Source organism: Pararge aegeria, chromosome 23 (genome assembly GCF_905163445.1).
Source record: "Pararge aegeria chromosome 23, ilParAegt1.1, whole genome shotgun sequence".
NCBI classification, from domain to species: domain Eukaryota; kingdom Metazoa; phylum Arthropoda; class Insecta; order Lepidoptera; family Nymphalidae; genus Pararge; species Pararge aegeria.
This window is the reverse complement of record NC_053202.1, coordinates 12912377-12938009: the sequence shown is the minus strand read 5'-3', so window position 1 is coordinate 12938009 and position 25633 is coordinate 12912377. Positions and strand designations below refer to the sequence as shown.

At 39.8% G+C, this 25633-nt stretch overlaps 1 protein-coding gene across 1 annotated transcript in view; it reads right to left on the bottom strand.

Moving 5' to 3' along the window:
• Nucleotides 1-4844: 4844 nt before the first annotated feature.
• The window catches only part of LOC120634370 (dedicator of cytokinesis protein 1), a 61041-nt gene continuing 40252 nt past the window's right edge, over nt 4845-25633 (bottom strand). The window contains exons 26-39 of the mRNA XM_039904886.1: nt 25313-25481; nt 17000-17248; nt 16778-16913; nt 16137-16280; nt 15537-15644; nt 14799-14963; nt 14460-14609; nt 13938-14044; nt 13199-13302; nt 12637-12702; nt 12510-12555; nt 11585-11797; nt 10182-10281; nt 4845-9380 (exon numbers count right to left, since the gene is read on the bottom strand). Of these exons, the coding sequence (XP_039760820.1) occupies nt 9121-9380; nt 10182-10281; nt 11585-11797; nt 12510-12555; nt 12637-12702; nt 13199-13302; nt 13938-14044; nt 14460-14609; nt 14799-14963; nt 15537-15644; nt 16137-16280; nt 16778-16913; nt 17000-17248; nt 25313-25481 (2017 nt within the window). The 3' untranslated portion in view covers nt 4845-9120. The remainder of the gene's footprint in view (nt 9381-10181; nt 10282-11584; nt 11798-12509; nt 12556-12636; nt 12703-13198; nt 13303-13937; nt 14045-14459; nt 14610-14798; nt 14964-15536; nt 15645-16136; nt 16281-16777; nt 16914-16999; nt 17249-25312; nt 25482-25633) is intronic.

Sequence of the window (25633 nt, the reverse complement as noted above, 5' to 3'; positions counted from 1 at the left end):
GCAGCATTCCGCAGCTGTGCTTAGCACCTTGTGGATTAACTTACGGAATCTGTTCTGTCATCTGTTCATCTGTTGGATGGTGGTAATTTCAAAATGACCGCAAAATGCGATTTGTGTCATCTTTGTAAACTCTCTAGTATTCATAGAACACCTGTCAAGATATAGGTATCAGTTCCGAGTATGATACGATTAGAATGTCAAAAGAATCAGAGCTTGGCAATCAAACCCACGTCCAGCAGTTGACGTCACAGAGGCCGGAAAACTCCCACTTATATTTCCCGCCGTTTACTTGCCTACTCCTCATTAGGGCCGCTGGGAGTTTTGCGAACTGCTCGTTAGCGGGGACGCTATATCTATACCAACTAGCAGTAAGTTGCCTGCAGCGTAAAGAACCCAGGATTATCTACTTCTAGCAAAGTCCTTCGAAAAATAATACTGACTCATGGACTCAAAAGGGCAGTTCTGATGTGAGTCATGTAAAATCAGTTCTGTCATTCTGTGGGGAGTATTAAAAACAGATTTACACTAGACTAACGGATACATTGCCTGTCGCTGTGTCCGTAGTTTCCCGGTTTCTGTACTATCGTAGCCCTAATAATATAATACCATAAATATAAAAATTGAGTTTAGTAAGTAAATAATGTGTGACAGTACACGAGAGCTAAGGCAGGCTGTATATGTATACAAAGAAATATAAAAAAATATCTTCTGTGTTTTGGTTTGGGTTGTGATAAAATTAACTTGATGCAGATATTAACTGATCGAAACGTAGTTTTCCTCCATTGATCCGTCCTTCCGTTAGAGCCTTATAATTTCTGAATAACGTTCTTACTTTCAATTCAGTGTCTAATAGTAAATTTCTTCAAATTAAGGGTCACGCAAATGGACCCAAACTTGTGGTTAGGGCATAACATACAATGAATGACTGACTGAATCTTTTTAGTAAGGCACTTTATCATAATTTACCATACTGAGCCAGCAGGTAATCGAAACCTTACGGGGCCGTACGACATACCTGATACCACCGTGCCTGAGAGGTCGTCATGTTGTGTCTTACAATGAAAACTTAAGTACTGGTTTAATTAGGTAACTGATAAGAGCTGTTGTTTTCCGCCGCCACATGCGCGAGGTGTCGCCACGATAGCGTGTAACGGTGCGCTGTACCACTAACAGAGTGGTCAGCTGCGGTCCAGGGGTAAGGTTCGCAGGAAAATGTGGCGAGGTATGATTATTGGGAGGCTGTGGCCTGTGCGGTTTATCGTAAAACTCCAGGAAATTGTAATTGTATTGAAATTGTCTCTCGGGTACTGTCAGTTTTTTTGGCAAATTTTGAAAATCAAGCTTTCTAAGGGCACGTTAAATAATGAAATTTATAAGAAAAATTTTGCAAGATACATTATGGTAACTTTCTTGAAGAACTCAAGTTTTTTTGAAATCATATGACATACGATATTTACTTCGTTTAAATTCAGGCTTACTAACGAGCCCAGATAGGGCCCTTTCTCGCCTGGCACTTAGGTTGCACCACACGATTGCCATGCCTAGATGGCTTTGTCTGACCTTTGCATATGACATACCCATACTCTGTCCTTCCTAATGCGTTCAAATTGTTGTTTGCAGCTTTCCCTTCCCTTCTTAGTTTGAAGTCACGCTGGCCTACGAAACGACTTATGCACTATAGCTAGTAAAACAGAAGAATGGCCCGAAGAGGTATCCAATCACTTGATAAACGGGGCGGTTTCTCGTCTTCCAGTCATTACAACCACTGCAGGACAGGGATCTCCTCCCAGAATGAGAAGCGTTTAAGCCGTAGTTCAGCACGTTAACCTGGTGCGGATTTGTGGACTTCACACACCTTTGAGAAAATTATGGAGTACTCTCAGGGATGCAGGTTTCCTCACGGCGTTTTCGTTCACCGTTATAGCACATAACTTAGAAATGTGTTTTTTTTCATTAAATTTTAAAGTTGTAATCACAAACCTACCAGCTCACACAGCATGGCAAGTTAAGGATTATAACTATACACAGATGACACAGAAGTAAGGTGCGTGCCGGGGTTTGAACTCGGCAAGAGAGTAAAACCGGCCACTTGGCTATCACTAGGTCTAGTCATTACATGACATAAATAAAAACTGACGCTGATTTATTTAATTTTTTTTTACACTACAAATTAGCCTTCAATATCACAATTTCTGAATTTTCTGTCGTGGCGCTTCGGTCGTGGCTAGTTACCTACCTATCTACCAAACGTGCCACTCAGCGATTCAGCGTTCCGGTGCGATTTCGCGTACTGCCGCGAACTGCACAGGTTAACCCGCTTGTCTTTTAGTTATCGCTTCTGCTGATAAGTGATGATGCTTTAAGATGATAACGGATTAACCTTATTTAACCAATAACCAAATTGCTGCTCCCAATTAAAACGGCAAGAAAAAATTAAAGTATTGTGATGCTGACTGTTTACTAGCGCGCGAAGGGTCGAACACATTCCTGCGATCAAAATATTCCGTCCATTGATAGCCTCTAACGAGATGGTACATTTTTCTTATCACGGCGTGATTCATGTTTTGCTATTTTTAGATTATGGTCATTAACGGATTTATCGTTTTATTTTTAACTTCAAAACAAACCCGTTCACCTATTTACCTGTATTTGAAACTGATTTTAATGTGTTCATTGCTTATTACTTACATTTAAAATAGTATTAAATGTTCAATAGTATGGTAGGTAAACTGGGGCAAAACGAGATTCGGGGCTTAAAATGCCGGAACCGAAGGCTGATTCATCGCAACTTACCTAGCATTTACTCAGGTTGCCTATTTAAATTTGTAGTCAACCGAGGGATGTGTATAGTTAGTTCTTGCGCTGGAGTTGATGATGAGGGGACGGGAACTAATAGCTTGTATATAGTAGCCTGTCTGAGTACAATGTAGGTGCTCTTTTTACTCCTGCCCATGATGCCCCGACGATGGGGCCAGATGGTTAAGTAGATGTAGGTACCTTCAGAAAAATTAAGTGATCAAGCATTTATACATTGGTTATTAAATATTGCTTTCTAGGAATGCAATTGTTACTTAATTAACAAGTTTTTTTTAAAAGGACGAAGGTATACGGTTTTTTCCCGGTTCTAAGTAAGAGACTTAGTAGGTACCCTAGCAGAGGTTGTTTTAAGGGGATAAACCAAGTCCTCAAAACACCTTTTATGTCTCAACAGTATTTTCATCATTCCTGAAGATTGTAGCACAGGTGAGACTCGGTTTGAGGAATCGTCTGTGTCGGCCTCTTTTGGAAGGTATAGTATATATATGTATATTAGGTATAGTAGTTGCTATTTGCATTTTGTGTTGAATGGGATCTATTTTTTGGAAATAGGTCCCATTCAACACTAAATTACCTTGTTACCTATATTTAACTTTCATCCTCTCAAACAGGTATATAGGTATGTAGTTGTTTCTAATCAACGTCGGTCTAGACTCTAGATCCTATTCGGTGTTCATCTTTAAAACACATACCTACTTGCTAGCACTAAATTAGTTTATTGAATTACGAATTATGATAAAGCCTCAGCAAACGAGGAAAACAGGTTGTAAATACATTTTTTTTGCGTGCAGTGCGCAACTGTCCTCGTTTTTATATTCTTTAGAGTAAAAACTGAGAATGTACATATTCGTAGGTACCTATTAATATTGTTAACAAAAGTAATGCCCGTTTGAAAAGGCAACGCGTTTAGGTACTTAGCCTGCATTTACCTTTCGCAAATTACATTTTCACCAGGAAACACGTATTATAACTTACCTATGATTCTTCCTACAAGGTGTGGTATTTTGGGTTTGTATTATCTTATTTTTTATTTTTCGCATGGGTTATAAAAACAAAAAAAAAAGAATTTATGTTTGTTTACATCCGCCAGTTGTCAGTTTACAAGTTCTTTAAAACATTACCCACCGCCGCCGTATCGGTGTTGGAACTTTAGACGGCGCCTAAGGCATCATCTAATGGTGAAACGTTTTTTTCTCTCTACGCATCATCCAAATCATTAGGCATCCTGATTTAAGCGTTACCTAGAATGAGTGAAAACGGGCATAACATCGTTAGTTTAATTTAACCACCGCTATTTGTCAAGGATAGGTAGATTGCACTCTGAGGTTACTTTTAAGTCGAGTGAAACCGCTGAGTTCCAAACCGAAAGGCCTTCAAGTGCTAGATACTTTGTGGGTATGAGATAAATGCAGACTTTCATGATATGCAATGAAGGAGCCAGTTTCCACTCGTCTGTTTGGAGCATGAGGTATTGCCTTCTGATGCTCCAGTATCCATGACGAACTTGTCAAGTGTTGAAATGATGTGTGAAGTAGCTTGCTAAAATAAATTAAACACCGCACCGTCAAGGATATGTAATAGAATGTACAGCATTTTTATATAGATTTTTAGTTATTTTGTGTGTTTTATGTGGCCCTTTTAGTGAAATAAAATAGGGATTTATCAGATTGTCGCATGTCATAGCAAATTAAGTTTTTATTGTGTCTATTATACAACAGCTGCTTTTCGAAATAAAAACATGCTATATTAATAGATATAATATAATCTTGGTGTACAAATTGGTTTAAGCCCGGAGAAACAGACAAATAAAAAAAAAAGTCATCTCTATTAAGGTGGTATCGTTTATAAAATCATACAGAACTCAACAGGTGTGAAATCACTGAAATATACGATACGATTACGAGTAAGTACGTGTATGGTACACGCTACGTTAATTTTGTTATAACGCATTCTACATTAATTACTTATTAATTTTAAGCACGTCATCCTGTCAAAAAATAAAACAAAATGTAATATTATTTAAAAATTTAATAACTTGTTCATTAAGATAACATTGAATTATTATTATAATAATTTATATACATCGGTGTTACAATGAGTACATGTTTTTTATACATTAATATGACAATACCTATAGCGACGAGGTTTAAAGCTTAGTACACTTCGGCCGCGGAACTGCTGAGTGTAGATCAGCCATTTTGTAGCGGTATGACGTCACCAGGCCCAGCGCTGGACGATAAAGTACGGGCACGAATAACAGTCTAGCCGACCTTTTACTTTCCTGCCTATCCGGAGTACTGACGAGGCTCGTAGGTATAGTTTCGTTATTGGACAGATGTCTGAGAAAATTTAGAACTTTAGGACATACAATTTAAAATTGTATTAAATAATTAAAAATTTCGAAATAAATACTGCGGTTTTTTTCACTACTTATGCATAGATTTTAATACGAGCCGTTCTTGACCATACTATTTGTTTTCAAGCACTCGTTTCGCCTGTCATACAACTGCAAGTAATGGCGGAGTTACAGCGGTGGATGTGTGCTAACGCTTTTAGCTGTGCGTCCACGGGTGGCGCAAGTTCTCTCCGAGTATTATCAGTAAAAATTTCATGAGAGCAGGCACAATTTGGAGTAGCCCGTGGGCGCACAGCTTCACGCAATGTACATGAGTGTATATCAATAAGATGAACGTGAAAGGATAAGTTGAATGATATAAATAGGTGGTGAGGTACAAGAGTTTATAACTTTTTGTGTCCGCATTGATAACATCGCTTCATTGTGACATACGTATCGTCTTACGTCGATTTAAGCAAACCACATAAGAATGAAAGTGTTTAGCTTGAAAGCAATATGTAATTTTCAAAAATTGCCCTAAGATTTTTGGAAGTTTCTACTATATCTAAAATATTTATTAAGTTTGTTTTCTGTTTTGTTTTTGTTTGTATTAATAATATTATAATTGCCGCGGCTGTACCTACTCGTGACGTCACAGGCAAATTAGAGCATCGGTAAGCCTTGTTCCATACGCAGAGATTTTCGGAAGTTCAAGCGGTACCAAATTATGTTTATATAGACGTGACGTCATAATTTGGAATTCGCCGTTTCACCCGTCATGGCGGATCGCTAGATATTGCAATTTCATTTACTGAAAATAAATATAAATCTCACTTCCAATATGAATAAAAATACCTTTTTTCGAAATTCATGAATTAGATAAATACAATATTCTAACGATTATTTGTTGCTGTCATCGAACCTCTTTGATGTTTTTTCTACCCACTAATTCATATGATATATAAAACAGGTTCACTTCGCAGGTCGACCCTATAAACCTCGGGTTGTTGGGGTCTCATACCCAATGGGTATAAATAACCGTACCCTAGTACTAAGACTCCGCTGTCCGTCTGTCTGTCACCAGGCTGTATGTCATGAATCGTGATAGTTAGACAGTTGAAAGTTTCACAGATCATGTATCTCTGTTTCCAAATAAGCCAAAGTTAAGTAACTATTATGTTTTCTTGATAAACATTTTTTTTGTAAGTTTTGTAGCAGTCGACGAACTTTAGTGATTTCACATAAAAAAAAAAGTATTATTTTTAGTCTGCAGAGTTTCGACCACGTAATGGTAAAAATTACAGATTTAACGCAGACTCTATTTTGACGTTTATTTATTTTAAAACTTGTAGAGAATTAGCACTTTTTATAACTACATCTAAAATAGAAACTAAAAAAAATTACAAATCTCTATAAAACCTTAAAATATAAAATATCTCTTGGAAAATAATTTACAATATCTTTGATACTTATAATTAAAATTATGTCCTAAACGCTTGTTCTAACATAAGGCACTATTTACCTAAATACTAAAACGCTTGTTAAAATTTAGCACTCATGAAAAACATATTGATGCCCGCTATTTCTGCTGACTTTGATGAAGACAAAAGCAATTAAATCTATTTTATACACAAGGTTTGATTAACCGAAAACTTTAAAATAGGGATTGTAAATAGACTAAATATAGCAAAACCTCTCAGATGTCAGAGGAGGCTTGCGCCCAGCTGTGGGATATCAATATGATGATAAAACTTACTCAAATAATTATATGAGAGTCGCGCATCTTTTATGCCCAAAATCAAAAGTTAAAGGTTAGTTTTCAAAATACCTTTTCTTCAAAGGATTATTTATTAGGATGTCTTAATTATACATATTCCGTCTTTATTGACATTGCTTTGACTAACAGTAAGTTCACTATCAGTCACTCAGTCAGTAACGGTACTATTTCATAGATTGACCATCAAAATTCTGACCTTTAGACATGTTTAAATTAATGTAACAAAATTAGTTTAAGGTGCGCTTAAATTTCAACAAGTGTTTCAGTTTAGGAATGTATTTACGAATTTTTTTAGGATCTCCTAGTCTCGTCACGAGTCTGTTTATATCGTAAAAAGATTCAGTTTTAAGGTTCTCTCTATAATAGTAAAAGAAAAAATCTATGACGGCATGTACCACTTAAGAGGATACAACTGTAGAATTTGGATGCAATTGTCAAAAGCTGCAGTCATGAGTGAGTTTAAATTAAAAGAAATTGTACACTTTTAAACTACAGTCATCTACTTCGAATACATTTTAATATAAAAAAGAAAGGTGGTAACTTTTTACTGACTATAACAGTTATTATGGCACTACAAGTTTTGGATACGAATTATTTATACTTTGATTTGATTATAATAAGCCATTTGGTCGACGCGCAGCAAACATAAGCAAAGCAGCATACAAATAATGTTACAACTGCCAACGGTCGAATACATGAGTGGTAAATAAGAAATATATAGGTCTACTACCTGAACACTTGTAAAAGGCAACCCTGAAACTTCACTGTTATTTTAACGTTTTCAAAATCATTGGTAGATAAATTAAAAAAGTATAGCGATATGAAGTTACGTAGCGTGATTGTTTAACCGTGTACGTTTACACACAATAATTATAGCCAGCCTAAATGTGTTAAAGTGTTAGGAGAGTAGGTACTCCTATTTGAGTGACTACTCAGCCAGTGGCCGTAATCGTTATAATTTTTATTAAACCTTTAAATTAGTGCCTGTATCAAGTGGCTTACTACATTATACTATAAGTATACTTCCTTTGTATAAAAAATCCGATCATTTACGTAAAATGTATAAAGCTTGCTTAGTGATTACAATATGATCGGAAGTGTATTGGGCTCCAACATAATTGTTTTAACATTAGCTTGATCCTGATCAGTTAACATAATTTAACTAAGGTTTCAAAATTAAGTAGACTGGAAATAAACTTAATAATATCAAAAATAATACAATGCATACAGTCTTGTGTATGCCGGAAGACTGACTTAAAGCTTCAACAGGTTTTGAATCCAACGTAAGCAGACTCTATTAAAATGCTTAACAATCGGAATGCTGTCAAGATTTGTGTCCAAGAAATTAGTGCTCCGGGGATCTGCACGCCCCTAGCCAACTATACCCGATTTCCAAACCCATTCTCTGTGTAAAGTTCTTTTATGATGACAACCAGAGGACGTCCACTGCTGGGCGCAGGTCTTTTGAAGGGATTTCCACTCGTTACGATTTTGTCCTTGCTCCCGCTTGGGCTAACGACTCCCTGCGACTCGTTTGATGTCGTCTTTCCACCTAGTGGAAGGTACACCAACACTTTTGAGTGCCAGGTCTCTAGTCACGGCCATCTTCGAGGTACCCGCCCATTGCAACTTCAGCTTCGGATCTCGTCATTTATATTCCAAGCATAGCTCTCAGCCTAACTTTATTTAGAAATCGAAAACTAACTTTTCTATTTTAGACGTCAGTTTATGAGCAAACAAAAATACCGACAACGGACCTCGGATCATCTTTCAATATTGTTGTTTTTTAATGGTCACCCATATTGAATTTAGAGTAATGTCACTTAGCTGCCGCGCATTGTCGCCCAAAAATGTGTATGCCTTCAATCGGTTGCGGACAGCTGGTTCAAAAATTGCTCATAACAAACATCTGTGCCACGCATACTAGCTCACATTGCAAATACCACTAATTATTTCGATATGTCACAACACTGATGGGCGATTCTGTATCTCAGTTGGCACCAAATTACCTGTCAGTGTTTGAACTCGGTGTGCTGCATATTGATGGTTCGCGTGATACAGAATCGGCCTACCGGAGCATGGATGCTGCTGGAGCGGGGTCCGTTTTTGTCCTCTTGGGATCAACGCCCATCAGAGTCGGGTTCATAGGTGGGATGTGAGGGCCGGGGTAGGAGGGGGTGGGAGGGGGAGGTCACGCGTTGTTCTGGTTGCGTTTCTTGGGCGGCGGGGTGGGCGCCTTCTCGCAGCTGGGCGGCAGGCGCTCGCAAGTGTTGCGGCGCCGCGACTGGTAGAGGTAGGAGTTGCGCGGCGACACCACCAGGTCGTAGTTGTAGCGCGTGGCGGGCGCGGCGGGGTCGTTGTTGTTCTCGGCGTCCAGCTCCGCGCTGCGGTGCGATTGCTTCTGCGGCAGCGGCGGCGGCTCCTCGTCCTCCTGGTTGGAGTCGGTCGTGCCTGCGGGCCGGCGCGTTACATTACGCGGACGGTATTCGTATATCAAGAGGCCTAGTTCATAGGCATGTAAGAAACGTCAGGTCAGTCTGTTTGTAGAGACTCTACATCGGTTCGGAAGGCAGATTTTACCGAGAAGAGTCGGCAAAAACTCAGGAGACTGCTTGTCTTCCTGTGGGAGCCTGGTTTTGAAATTCATCAATAGTATAGTAAACACGATGTACTAATTGTGTTTTTATATATTCTTTTAACTCATGCAAAGGTAAATTTAATATAGTATCATGTTATAAAATCATAAACTTTACTACTAGGTTTTCTGAACTTTTCTAAAACGATATGAAAGTTGATTGTATTTTGTTTTATTAAGCTAAAATTATTTTAAATATATTGGTTTACTGTAAGTATTAACGATATTACATAGAATGGTATCGTACTGCCTGCGAACGTGGAGTGAAGGTATACTTCAAACGTAACCTAAAGGCCAATGGAAACCTCTTAATATGACATCGCTAATAGGTAATCCTTAGGGATTTTGAAATTTTTTGTGTCTATCTAATATCTATTGTCGCTTCAATAAATATAATGAAAATTGGTGAAGTGCGAATGGCACTTGACCAATTTTCATGTTGTTTGTATGTCATAAAGAGCAATAGATAGAAAGTTGAAGTTTTCATAGCTTTTAGATAGGTATGTCTAAAAATTGGCGCTTTAACAACAAATGATTAAACGCGGTCAAGTGCGCTTACATGGAACCCTAAGTGCGAGAGTGCCACGCATTGGGAACGAAGCTCTGACGTCACTCACCCAGCGAGTCGCGGTTGGACGGCGGCTCGGACGGGACCAGGCTGTTGCGCTGCGACGCGCGCCGCTCCGCCTCCCCGCGCGGCGGCCGCTCCGTCACCAGCTGCGGCACGTACACTCATTGATAGTGTTTTGAAAATAGAATAATGGCCTTTACTGGACGCGAGTTTGACAAGATCGATTGGCGTTAAAGAGAAGTTTGCACGGATGTAAATAACTAATTGAGAAAAGAAAAGTATTAAAAATTCTCCATTTTAATCGTTTCTCCGTTAATCATAGTATAGTTTTATCAATCTTTCTCACAATTCCAGTAAAATAAATTCCACACACTTTGTTTTTTAGCATTTAAAAGTAAGTTATTAGCAGTAAACCAGTGAGACACATGCGGCATAGCACGGTTTACATCGTCAGAATTATCTTTACTTCTATCGGTCTTAAAAGTGATGTATCATCTGCAAACAGTACAATGTCACAAGTGTTACCGACATGGTGTAGCTCATTTAAATACACTAAAAATAGAAAGGGCCCCAAAATTGAGCCCTGTGGGACACCCATTAAGACAGGCGAACACTGCGACTTTATGTATTTTATACATAAAGTCGCAGTATACCCTTTGGGTTCTATCACTGAGATAAGAGACAATCAAATCAAGTGCAAAGTAATTGATGCCATAATGGCTTAATTTAAGTGACAAAGTTTTAAGTTCAACACAATCAGAATGCTTTGGATAGATCACAAAATACACCAATAGCATTCTGTGAAAGTTCCCAGGCATCGTAAACATGTTGTATCAGTTTACCCGCATCCGTTGTGCTACGACCTTTCGTAAGGCCATACTGATTTGGGTGAAGGAGGTTATTAAGATCAAAATGTTGTAAAAGTTGGTTAAGTATCATTTTTTCAAATAACTTACTAAGAGAAGGTAAGATTGAAATGGGCTTGTAATTATTTAGGTCAGCTTTATTACCAGATTTAAACAGAGGAATGAGTTTTCCATGTTTCATTAGATTTTGAAAAATACCCATATCAACATAATCATTAAAAATTCTGGCTAAATATGGGGCAATGACGTCAATCATGTTACCTATCACTATCACGAGACATAGATCACCTGTCTTTTTCAATTTTAAGAATTTCTTTTTTTATAATATCTGATGCAGATATATGTTTAAAATTAAATAAAACATTGCACATTCTCCCTTAATAACGTATGAGCAGCTGTAGATGGGGAATTTAGAGAATCTGTTCACAAAACAGGAACATTCTGAAAGAGATGGACCCGTCCGCATGCCATACAATATCACTTGCTTCAACGGTGAAGGTAAACATCGTGAGAGATCCTGCATACTGAGGGTTCAAAGGTGTGTGGAGATGAAGAATATTGCGGGTGATCTGGTTGCACGCACCTCCTGGCGCAACTCCCGCAGCGGCGACGCCGGCGAGTCCATCACGCCGCCGAGGGAGCCGTTGCCGTTGACGCCCGTTACCATGCTGTTGATGGCGCTGTGCAGGCTGTTGAGGCTGTTAACCTGCTGGAGGCTGCTGAGGCTGTTGGGGCTGTTGCCGTTGGTGGTCGACGTGTACCACTGGCTGGCGCTCGACTGCAGGCTCACGTCGCTCTGCAATCAGAGAGAGAATATGGTCGTTTATTATGACTGCTCTAAAATATCGACTCTAAAAACTGATAGATGATAATTATTGTTAACAAGCAAATATTTAATATTCGTTTATTAAAATAAAAATCAATCGAAACAATTTTTGCTCCTTTTTACAAACTACAAATTTAACAGGTTTTTTTACCTGACGATTACCTGACGAACACAAAATATCCTTTTGGAAATTTTTGTGGAATAATTTCGACCATATTGCGATGACCCGACATGGCTTCATGTTAATATGCCTATCTACCTACTTGCAGTATTGTGTGCTATATATGTATACATGACAGCAATAAAGTTTATAACCTGTCATGATAAATGAACTATCCAACACAAAAATATTGTTTCCAATTCGAACCGCCGAGCTAAACAAAATTAAATTATTATATTAATATAATACTTAAAGTTAGGCATATTTGAAACTTTGGAACATCAGTACGAATAGATAAAATGAATCAGAAAGTTTGTATAACCGCCTATTTGTAACCTGCTCACTTATAAGCTACTCCAAAGATCTTTGGAAAATTTGGAATTTCCGCTAGCCTGTTCCTGTGTTCTGAAGACTTTTATTGCAAAGTACGTCGCTGATAAATTTGTAAATTTTTCGGGAAATGCAAAATACGCAGATTAAGTCACAAACAACCATTAGTGTAGTATAAACAAAAGAATTCACCTTTCTACCTCGTTTTTTCGGTGGCAACGTGCCACTGGTGCTATTTCTGGAAACACAAAATACGTTTTTCATTTATAATGTTTAACTATAAAGAGTTTTTGGAGTCAATAAAAAAGTGTTTAATTACCTCGCCCAGTTGCTTAACGCTGAGTTTATTTTGGAGCTAACAAACTTCGACTTGTTCGGCGTCGATCTGTGAACAGAGCATCATAAATTGTTGGGACCGACTCGATCGGTGTTCGGACATAGCTTTCGAGGTGTCGAAATTGCCACACTCTACGATATTTTCCGCGTGCGTTCCGCAATCTGTCTAACTATAATTTCAGCACCTTTGAATCCTAGCGTTTTCGAGCTGTTGCCTGATCACTTCAGAAGATTTCCAGCGTGCATCTCTAATTTTGCGGAGTTATATGCGTTTTTAATTTCAATAAATGCTTTAACTGTGAAGGAAAAAACATTGCGAGGAAACCTGCACGCCTGACAGTTCTCTATAAAGTTCTTCTGCGAGGAGAACAGTGCCTCGCAGTTGGTTCGATGGGGTACTTAACGGTTAATATGTTAAAGAGAGACACAGTATGCACTCAATCTGGGAAGTCGTTAGCTCGATTTAACAAATTGAAGCACTGAGTACTTCGGTTAATCGTATGCGTGGGTGTGATGCTGAGAGATCTCCCAGTGGAGCGACTCACTCGTTGCCGGCGGAGACGTCGGAGCCGCGGCTGGCGGGCGCGTCGGCGGCGCGGCGGGCCGGCGCGCGCAGCTGCACCTCGGGCGCCTCCTCCGGCTCGCTGGCCTGCGCGCGCACACACTTAGCTCCCTACTGACTCTACCCATCGTTGCAATGCTGGGTTCCGGGCTCGAGGGCGCGAGGCCTGACACCTCCAGTACCCACACTGAAGTTAGAACTACTCTTTGCCACTATCGTGAGGAACATATGGATCATGAACTACATAAACGACATACTTTTATTTTACACGATACGAAACACAGAAAATCCGTACTAAAATTTTAAATACAAAAGTGTCTGTGATCTTTACGCCCTGGCTAAGGAACCGATCAATTTTATTTCTGGGAAAGAGTTTGTCGAAAGGCCGGATAGTAACATAGACTTTTTTGTTCGAGGGAAACGAACGGTAATTATACAAATCGTAATGAACGCAGGCGTCGGCTAGTAAACAATAAAACAAACACAACGTATATAGTTTGGCGGTCGAATCACATCGCTACAGAGCAATCTCCGTATTACGTTCTTATGCCGATTTCGGTATACCAAATTTGGCCGCGGCTTCACCAGCATTGTCCATTTGCTCGACAACTTATCGACTAATTAACGTGAGTATCGACAGATTAACATCGGTTGCGGAAATGCGAGCCAATATTGGTGCCGCAGCCGCCGGCCCAGACAGCCCGGCCTCCCGCGGCACTCACCCGCTTGCCGTAGCGCTGCTGCACGTGCTGCTGCATCTGGCGGAAGCACGCCGCCAGGTGCGCCAGCAGCGACGCCTGCTGCGCGCGCGCCGCCAGCACGTCCAGCCCTGCGCACGCCACCGTCACTCCGGGCCCACTACATGCACGTCTCACTAACCAGACACTCCTCATGTTAAAATGTATGACTCAGCGCGTAGTGTTTCCACTTCTAGTTGTAGGAAACCAATGATTTTCATACTTAAAGCGCATCGGTAGTGTCTCGTTATTAAGATTTGTACGGCTAACTTGTAGTATAATAAATAATAGTCAGTCATGGGGAGCCAATTTTAACCACGTCATGATAATGCGTAATGATAAATTAAGCGACTCGCTACAATAAACGCGTATGCGAAATATCATACATCTGCTCTTAGCCGTCGAGGAGTTCCTCGTCGGAAGCCAAACCATGGTAGTAGTGGTTAGACTGAAATATCTCAATTGAAAGATACAAAATTCATCCCGTGAACACAAACGGGCACGCACCGCTCTTGAGCAGCGGCACCTGGTCGGCGATGTGGTCGCGCAGCCGCTGCAGCAGCGCCTCGTGCTCGGGGTGGCGCGCCGCGTACTCGCGCGTCAGGAACGCCAGCTCGTAGTTCACCAGCCCGCCCTGCACCGCCGAGTCCAGGATGCCTGGAAATTGTAATGCAGATCTAGGGACGCTAAAGGTGTGTCCTTTTAATATAATTCTGCTTCTGCGATGGCAGTGTGTCCCAGATGTCGACACAATGGTAAATTAGATAAGGTAGGTTAGATAAGGTCTACATGAATAAAACTTTTTAGATATCCCGAATGGAGCCCAGCGCCCCCAGCGGCAGGTACCTTGCAGCTTGAGCGTGAGCGGGTGTAGCGGCGCGGCGGGCTCGCGCGCCTCCAGCACCACGCTCTTGAGCTCGCGGTTGGTGCGCGCCATGGTCTCCACCGCCACGCCCAGCGGGCACACGGCGTAGCTGCGACTGCTCGTCACCGGGAACCAGCGCAGGATGCCTGCGACGACATTCCCGCAAGAGGGTAATCCAACGCTGGCACATACTCATGTTCAACTCCGATTCAATATAGGCTTTCCTGTTAAATGCTTAGGTTTAAAATTTGAAAGAGCATTGTCTCAAAAAACAGCGAGGAAACCGAAGCGTTGACTCCTATAATCACATTGAACCGACTTCAACTTCACATCGTGGGAACTATTTATTTAGTACGAGATTTTTCGTACTTAAAAAAACTATTCCCACGTTACTCTCCGTCCTTTCAACTATGCCGTCAAATCAAATCAAAATCAACCCAAATGGTTGTTTTGTATGGGCGTAAAGGCAGGACAGACGCACGATCACATTTTTATATTAGTTAGGATTAGGTGGGTGTTGCTTGTGGAGGAATTCAATCTTTGGTTACCAAAGCTTTTTTATAAAATTCTTATCGAATAGAAGCAACCAATTCTTACATTTAGAATGGGTAAACCGCCTTGCTTTCGTATTTCCAAATAACAAAAAACATTCACTCAAATTCATTTTAACAAAAAGTTCAAGTCGCTTTTAAACGATTTGGCACGAAGGCGCCACTCACCCGGCAAGGGGTCGCTGATCTGCAGCTCGGTGCGGTCGAGCCAGCGCGTCGCGAACTCGTTGGCGCCGGACACGTCCTCCTTGGAGTCGCCGGTGACTATCGAGTCCTCTGGAAACAGACATTTAGTAACATTTTTAAAAACAGAAAGTTAAACGTGTCCAAAATTGAACCAAGCTTCATTCTGTAAGCTATGGACTGACTTTTGCACAATGGCACGATTTTACAAAACTAAACGCCTATCGTTTTGACCCACAAGTTAACCAGGAACACAGTTTCAAGTATATTAATTATACTGTTATAGAAAATACTCCTTATTATATTTCAGCTCTTGAAAATTACCGCAGCGCAACGTCGAAATGGTTATACAGTGTTTCTTTAGACGCGCTAACCACTTTTTGGGGAATAAAAATCATGAAACTCGCGTCACCGTCACCGATCGCTTTTCATTAATTAACTCCATAACAAAATTTAAAATTATCACTTTGCGATATTGGAAATTATGGTTATTTCCTGAAATTATAGTACTCCCGCTGAAATTGTGTGTAAGCCTATAGTGAAGTATCAACGCTGGCATTGGAGGAGCTGCTCCCTTTGACTCACCGGGCCTGTGGAAGGGCCTGGAGTACTCAAACTTGCTGACGTTGTTGTGCTCGTAGTAGCGCAGGACGCGGTCCTCCACCGGCGTGTCCAGCAGCCACTGCCACTTTTCCGCCATCACGGGCGTCACCGCGTTGATTTGGAGATCTGCTCGTGTTGTTGAGGAAATGCATGTTGTCGCGGTACTTTCCTTAAACTAAGTATTCCTCAAACTTTGTAATTAATGAAACATAAATAGTGAAGCGAAAGTGTATTTTCCTTCTTTTCGAGGACAAGTTGATGCTCGACTTCAATCCCATCCGATGGTAGGCGACAGTAAATTTTAAGGGGCAAGACGATAACCTACGAGAGGTATGACAGTTTGTTAACCCTTTTTTTTCCGGAAGGCCGGCATCGATCGGTCAGTAATATGGTTACTTTTTCACGGATAAAAGACGAAGGAAGTTCATGTTCGGAAACTGTTTCAGGGTGGAAAAGAAAATACTATATTGTAGATAAGAAATTCCCTCACCTATCAAATCAGTGTTCGGGCGACTGCGCGTACCGAACCCTGCACCATCAACAGTTTGCGCAATCGTCGAGCCTCGTGGCAGTGCACGTCGGGCCGGCAGTCGCCGCGACACGACGCGCTCGGCAAAGGATACACTGTCCGTCGGAGTGGACGATGTCGTCGGGCGGCTCGTCCAGCTTGAGCAGCACTTCGGCCTCGGGCCACTCGTCCAGCATGCGCTCCTTGAAGCTGTGCAGCATGTCGCACTCCTCGCCGCGGTGCACGAAGCCCTGGCGGCCGTTAGTGGCGTTACTTACGCTCTGGTTTATTTGGTTCGTAGTGGGCTCCCGAGCGAGCGTCAGTGTCATGTGGGCACCTTGGGGTGGCGCAGGTGCGCGGGGAAGCCGCGGCCCAGGTAGCGCACGCGGAAGTAGGCGTGGCGCAGGCGCGTCTCTCGCAGCGGCGCGCGGTAGAGGCGCGCCAGCTGCTCGTGCAGCGCGGCCAGCGCGGCGTGGCGGGCGCCGCGCGCCTCGCACTGCGCCACCAGCTGCTGCACCACGCGCACGGCCAGCTCCCACTGCTGCCCCGCGTCCAGCAGGCGCGCCACCTCCTCGTACAGGCTGACCTGCGGGCGGCGGGTTACTACAGGCTGGGACTAAACTTACGAAATCCCTTTCCTACATTTGTGCTACTTTCATTTGCGACCGAATTCTTTCTATTGTCGTAAGGAAACTTCTAAAATTTCTCCAATATTTTTTCTATCCATTTTCTCTTCTGGGACGGAAATACGACTGACTGATTTAATTATATTTCTTTTAAAATAAAAATCTTAGCAATCTCCCCCCTAGGCTCACGCGTGTTAGGAAATAGGGAATTATAGCACTTTATTTATGATACACCTGACAACAAATCATAGTTTGTATACTCATATAGATAGTGTATTGAAAATAGAATAATGGCCTTTAGTAGACTGTCAAAGAAAAGTATAGGATCTATGGCGGAGAGACGCGAGTTTGACAAGATAGATTGGCGGAAAAAAAAAGTTAGGACGGATTTAAAGTAATGAATTGAGAAAAGGAGATTAAGTAAAGTATTGTGGATAGAACGTTACAAATTGGGAATAGATGATTTATAATGGAAACGATAAACGTAACGAAATATTGTTGTGGCGGAACAAGAGTCGTATATACTGGTGATGGAGTTGAGATAAGTTGTTAAAAGTTGTTGGTACTATGGTTGTACCTGATGTTGCATCACATAAGTATATCTGATCCTTTGGGTTATTTATTGGTATCATATTTGGAGCCCTAGCATTATTTTACACACACAGTTTATGTAGCAGAGGTTGCTCTAAACAAACAACTTGTTCCAAAAGTCCTGATGTTATAAGTGATCATAGTAGTCATGTTTGATCTGTCTTATATGTCTTGTATCTAAAGGGTCTAGCGTTATAACATATGACAATGTTGTAATTGTGTTTGTAAGTCTTGTTTTAATTGATTGGTCTTCTCTGCCGAAGACAGCATTCCGAACTGGTAGTAGAGTCATTTAAAGGTAACAAGTAATATGAATTATAGAGAAGCTTAATATACAGTATTAGAGTCGCTCCAGTTGTTTTATTTTACTCCTTGGGAAGACAGGGTTATAAAGTACAGATCCACAATACTGCTCTAATGCTGGTTGGTGGGCTTTAATGATATCTTTTATAAAATAATACTTTAATAGTAATGAAGAATAATAGTCATGAGAATAAATGATTACTGCTAAGAAACTAATGACCCTGCCCCTTCCGTCCGAGCTGCGACGCCGAGCGGTTGTGTTTTGCGTTGCGGGCCGTCACTTATACCTACACCGCCCGCTTTGTGAAGGTAAATTCTATCTCTCTTACGCAATGAACCCGACGAACGTAATAAATCGTTTGACACCGGACAACAAATGTAGCTCAGAGACTGATGTTACTGTAGACAGAGACCGGCCCCTGGCGTCATCAAGACCTAAACGTCCGCGTACAAACTCAAGTAACAACGGCAACGAATTTCTGGCTTTTAAAAATGAATTTATGCAAGCCCTGGACAGTTTAAAATCAGTTATAAATATGAAGTTCGCTGATATAGAAAAGTCCCTTAACGAAATTCAACTTTCGAATCAAGAGATTGAAAAGTCTCTTGAATTTGTCTCGGCCCAGTATGAGGACATGTCAATAAAAATAACTACGTTAGAAAAGGAGTGTTCTATTAATCGCGGCAATATACGCATTCTTGAAGAAAAAATTGAGGCCCTTACCAGAAACTCAAAAAACTCGTACTTCGAGATCCGTAATGTTCCACGTTGTGATAATGAATCGAAGACTCTTTTACGTGATTACCTACTTAATTTGACTAAGGCGCTTTCAGTAAGCATTAATAGTACGGATATACGCGACGTTTATCGTCTTCAAGCAAACAAAAACCCGAACCCTACAATTATCGTGGAGCTTGCAAACCACTATACAAAGGAGGAAATTCTCAGAGCGGCTAGACTATATAACCAGCGGAATCCCAACAGTAAACTTAACTCGTTTCATATCACTGGCAAAACTGAACATACTTCACGACCGGCTTATATCGCAGAACATTTGACAAGCACTGCAAAAAGGCTTTATTACTTAGGCAGGCAGCTCACTAAGTCAAATAAGTAAAAATTTTGTTGGACGAACAATGGAAAAGTATTTATGCGCAAAGCAGAGGGCTCTTGACTACTCAAGCTATTATTATTTAACACGGGGACTCCAAATATAATACGATATGCCACTCTATACTTCGCTCATAGATTAAAACTCATTGGTTCACTTACTATATTTGTGATTCGAAACATTTTATTACACTACCGTCAAACTTTGTTATTTTTTCTTAAGTTATCTTTTTTGTACTTGTTTTATATTAGTTATAGATACCTACTTTTTTTGCTAAACATTGTAATAAATATACACACACACATCGGTTTATGTTACTCTTTTTACACACTTTTCATTCTCAAATTACTAACACACTACCTCTTATACATTACAAATATAAAAATGCATTGTATATCACTACCAGCATTCACAGACTCAACTTACAAATATATCTCAATATATATGTATAGCACAAGTACACGTGCTAAAATTTATTTCATGACAATAAGTTGTAATATTGTCAAACTTAATATCCTTAGCGATTTGTTCATGTTATTTTTACTGAAGATTTATATTTTAAAATGGACTACTATTATACAGGCAGGTACATACAGGCAGTTACAATATAATACATTTTTACACTCAAATCACACATCCTTAACTACAATTGCACCCATTCACAATTATAACTGGCGCGAATATTAATAATCTAATATCAGAGATAGAAACATTTAACGTTGCAACACCATATTTCAAATGTGAACCCGAAAAATGTCTGTCTATAATAAAACAGAAAAACCATTACCTAAAAATCATAAGCATAAACATACGGAGTATTTACAAAAACTTTCTTCAATCTGAGACTTTACACCAAAGGCTAAAATTTGACTGCGACATTATTATTCTATCCGAGTGCTGGCTTAATCAAAACAAAACACCTCCACAACTCCGTAATTACTCGATTCACTTCACCTCAAATAACCGTAACCAGAACGACGGGGTTGTTGTTTATTTACATGAAAACTTAAATTATGACGTCATCGAGCCATTATTTGAAGGAGCGAACTGCTTAGTGATAAAAAATAAATGTGACTTAGCTTTTTTTTTTTTTTTTTTTTTTTTTAATTTATTGTTCAAAATAAAAAGTTACAAATATTTTTCCAACATAATTATCCATCCCCTTAGAAACTATGCGTTTATGGTGGGGATGGCAGGTTCGCAAGTGTATATCTAAAAAAAAAAAAAAAAGAAAAATTTATTCAACTACTTAATCTTAATGTAAAAATATTTAAACAATCTTAATCAAACAGTGGCATTTTTGAACTATTAGCTAAAAAATGTCTTTTACAATTTCTTAAAAATATATGTTTTTTTCCATTTACACATTGCAAAGCAGGTGGGAGATCTTCAAATATTTTGGGTAATATGTATTTATAATTCCTTCTTCCGTACACATTATGTGTTTTCGGTAGAATAAACTTTTTATAACTAGGCAGTTTCCGAAAATTACCATCTCGCCCTTTACGTCTAAGATGTTGTATATTACCAAATTCTTCCTTAAGTACAGCTAACGTAACTTTGCTCTGCACTGGCAATAATTTACAATATGTGAATAATTCATGGCATTCCTTTGAGTATTTTAGTTTGATTTTTTTAGGTACTATGGTTTTTAACATTTTTAGTTGTAGGTTGTATATTCGGGTAATATATGTTTTATATGTTCTACCATAACTACTCAGACCGTATCCAATTATTGAGTCTGCTAGTGCCAAGTATAGTAAACTCAGCGTCTTGTAAGGAAGTTTATATTTGAGTATGTATAACCTACTTAATATAGCTCTCAGCCTTTCGCAAATATAGTTTATATGGGGTTGCCAATTAAAACGAAAGTCAATTTTGAGACCAATATACATATGCTCCTCCACCATATCTATATGGGTACAAATGCAATGTTGTATCCTGCCGTGCAAGCAGTCGTGCGCATGCGCAACTATATGAGCTTTATATTCTGCTTTATTGTGAGCAGAATGAATATGCATGGCCTTCGTTTTTTTAATATTTATCACCAGCCCTAAATCATGCGCCCATTTGCATAGGGTGTCGAAGTTGGCTTGCATCATGCGCTCGGCCGCCCGCACGTCCCGATTAGCGACAATGATACATGTATCATCTGCGTATTGATACACAGATCCCTCCTGAAATAGGTTACACATGTCATTTACGTACATAAGATATTCGGTAGGTCCTAGTATCGAGCCCTGGGCTGTTCCTTTAGTCGTTTTTATCTTGTTACTAATGATGTTATCGATTTTTACACATGTAACTCTGTTTCTATGATAATCCTTGAACCATTCCAGGAGGGGTCCCTGTATTCCGCAATTAGTCATACTTGTATATAGCTTATCATACACTAACAAGTCAAAAGCTTTACTAAAATCAATAAAGACAACGAGTACATGCTTTTTGTCATTCAAGTACTCGTTTACTTCATTTGTAAACTGACATAGTAATTGAGAAGTGCTTCGATTTTTTTGGAAGCCGAATTGTTTTGTGTTTATAATGTTATGTTTTTGCAAGAATTGTTTTATACTATCACCTAGGTACTTCTCAATTACCTTGTCGATGCATGACAATATGGTGATTGGCCGATAGTTGTTAAAGATTTTGTGACCACCCCCTTTATATATGGGCCTAATTATGCCAATCTTCAGGGCATCAGGATATGATGCGGTCGCAATGCATGTATTAATTAAATGGGTTATCACTGGTGTTATGTATTTATTTAAATTCTTTAAATCTTTTGCTCTAATTTTGTCATACCCAGCGCTTTTTTTTTCATCGATATTCTTAATTTTTTTCCTAATTCTAAGGTTGCCTGGCAGAGATCGCTATTAAGCGATAAGGCCGCCTTTTGTATTAATACTTCTTTCGATGTTTCTGTTTTTGTTACATTTTAAATGTTGTGGTATACAAATAAAGAGTTTAATAAATAAAAATAAATTAATTATTTTAGAGACCTGGTTGTTCGTTGCCAGCCCTAGCCTCATTGACACCCCCTTCCCCCCAGATACTATATATATAATTAGATAGCTATAATTGCAATTTACAGATCCCCATCATTCTACAATATTGATAGCTTTTTGAACTCACTAGAACAAACATGTTTAACTTTGAAGCATATTAAAAACACTGTTATAACCGGAGACATTAATATTGACATAAAACTTTCAAATATCTTAAACAATAATGCCTCTCGTTACCTAAACTTAACTTCAGAACTAGGTTTTTTACCTGGTCATACTCATCCTACTCGAGAGTTAAATTGCCTTGACCATGTCTTATTGAAATCAACATCGTATCCCCCTATTTTTATTCTTGATACGCACATTACTGATCACCTCCCTACATTATTTTGTATGGAAACAGGACGTCCAAAATCAAAAACTGTACGCTCTCAAACTAAAACAAATTGGGACATGGTGGCGGCGGATTTAGAAAATATAGACTTTTCGGTCATTCAGGGATCACAAGATCCTGACACTTTAGTTAACAATTTTATTAATACTATTTCACAAAAAATTCAAGTACATACTGTTCAGGTCACATTAAGTGGTAAATATCGACCACTCAAACCATGGATAACCCCTGGTTTAGTAAGATGCATACGTAATCGTGATAAGCTCCACCGTAAAGCCCGCAAAACTCCAAATAATGAAGTTCTTAATACAACATATAAAAGGTATAGAAACTTTTGTAACAGACTTACAAAAAAGCTCAAGGCACTTTACGAACAGTCGGAGATACAAAAAGGTACTGGTAACTCGGCCAAGACTTGGCAGTCTATCAAAAGAATAGCTGATATTTCTAATAAAAAACACAATTCAAGTCAGCTTTTAACAATAGAAGGAACCCCTATTGACTCTTTGAATGCAGTTAATTCCTACTTCGCGAATGTTGGCAAACACTCAGTTGAGAATATTATATCTTCTCTCCAGAGTCGTAATACTATGCCTATCGTTCCCAACAATTCCATATGTGTTAATTTATTTGTTTTGTTACCCACAGACGAATCAGAAATTGAAACAATAATACAAAATCTTAAAAACGATTGTGCCACGGGTTGGGACAATATTCCTTCATCACTTTTAAAAAGGATAAGACACAGGATTGTTCCAATATTAACATACATTTTCAATCTTTGCTTCGAAAAGGGCATTTTTCCTAAGGCACTAAAAAGAGCGATTATTCATCCGACATTCAAGGGCGGGGACAAAAATGTTGTGAGTAATTATCGCCCAATTTCGGTTCTGCCAGCCCTCTCCAAAATTCTTGAAAAACTTATACATACAAGACTAAATGAATACTTAATCAATTACCAATTAATATCAAACAACCAGTTTGGCTTTAGGGCTGGCAGGTCAACAGAAGATGCTGTTATTAAACTTGTCAATCTTGTCTCTAATAATCTTGATCGTAAACAAAAATGCCTATCTATATTTATTGATCTAGCCAAGGCTTTTGACACCGTTTCCGTACCCTCCCTTTTACAGAAATTATACTCGATTGGCATTCGTGGCACATCATCAAATCTTTTTAATAGTTACTTGACCGGCAGAGTACAAAAGGTTCAAATTGATAACAACTTTAGTGATGACTGCTCTATACTTTATGGAGTGCCCCAAGGTAGTATCCTTGGTCCGACTAAGAGAGTCGGACCAAGGATACTACCTTTATACTTGATCTACGTAAATGAACTATGTCAAATTAGCCTCAGGAACGGTAACATCTTTTCATTCGCAGATGACACCGCCATCGTATTTCAGGGAGAGAGTTAGGACGAGGTATACTCGGTAGCTCAAGTAGGCCTTCAGAATGTAACTGATTGGTTAAAATTAAATTTATTAACGCTTAATGTAAACAAAACCAAATATATAGCATTTTCCATTTCACCGAGGATAACCTTACCTCAAAATACTCTTAAAGTTCATAATTGTGATAACACTCAGTCTGTCACCTGCACCTGCCCACAAATTGACCGCGTAGAAAGTATCAAGTACTTGGGAATCATACTTGATGAAAAGTTATCGTGGATTCCACAAGTACTTCACCTGGTTGGACGCGTTAGAAAACTAGTATGGGTTTTTAAGAAATTAAGGAACATAATTAAGCCGGAATTGTTGAAAACCTCTTGCCCTTTGCCAATCCATCCTCTCATACTGCATATCTGTGTGGGGAGGAATCGGAAAAACGCATATAATTCATCTTGAACGGGCCCAGCGATCGGTTCTTAAAGTCATGGGACATAAATCCTACCGTTTTCCAACTCACCTATTGTATGAATCCTATAAAGTCCTTACAGTACGTCAACTATTCTTGTTGTCCATTACCCTCAAGATACATTCATCCCTTACATTTGATCCCACATTCCCCGCTAACAAACGCAGAAGCGACATTGTTTGGCGTATCATTTACAAGCCTCGAACATCCTTCTTTAAACACCAACATTCATTCTTAGCTCCCTATATATATAACAAGATCAATAAAAAATTAAATATCTATCCTATGACTAAATACCTAGCTAAAACGAAAATTACTGCATGGCTACTGCAAATGAGTTATTATCAAAAGGAAGAGTGCATTCTATCAAATATATGACATCCCTAGCCATCCTGTAGTACGTACGAGTATCTATAATATAAACACACACACACACACACATACACACACAAACACACACACAGCCACAAACACACACACACACCCACGCCCACACACACACACACTAAATCTAACGGAACATTTGTATAATTGCTGTACTATAACTCGGAGGTGGGCGGTGGTACATGCAGCACAGTTTTTACTATTGCAGTGCCACCCTTGCTAGTATTTTAAGTGCCATTGTAACTGTTCCAAATAAAGATTTATTATTATTATTATTATTAATGAAAGATCTAAGTGCCATCCTGAACACTGTCGGTATGGAAGTAAATGTCTGAATGGCATGGTCTGCCATCGCTATACGGTGGAGCCCCGTACCTTGAGCTGCAGGTGCGTGCGGTGGTCGTGCGGCGCGGCGGGGTGGCGCAGGCGCGGCGGCAGCGGCGCGTCGCTCCACGCCAGCAGCTTGGCGTGCAGCTGCAGCGCCAGCCCCGCCTCGGCCCAGTGCGCCGCCGCGCGGTGCATGGCGGCCAGCCGGTGCACGTAGCTGCGGCACGCGGCCGAGAATACGCTCACAATATGAAGGCTGCTCCGACTCAATGACGCGCTTGGCGTGAAATATTAGTTACAGTACTACACTTTTCGTCATATTTTATGTGAAACGGTTCAATATTAATATGGGTCCCTCGGGGCTGTTTA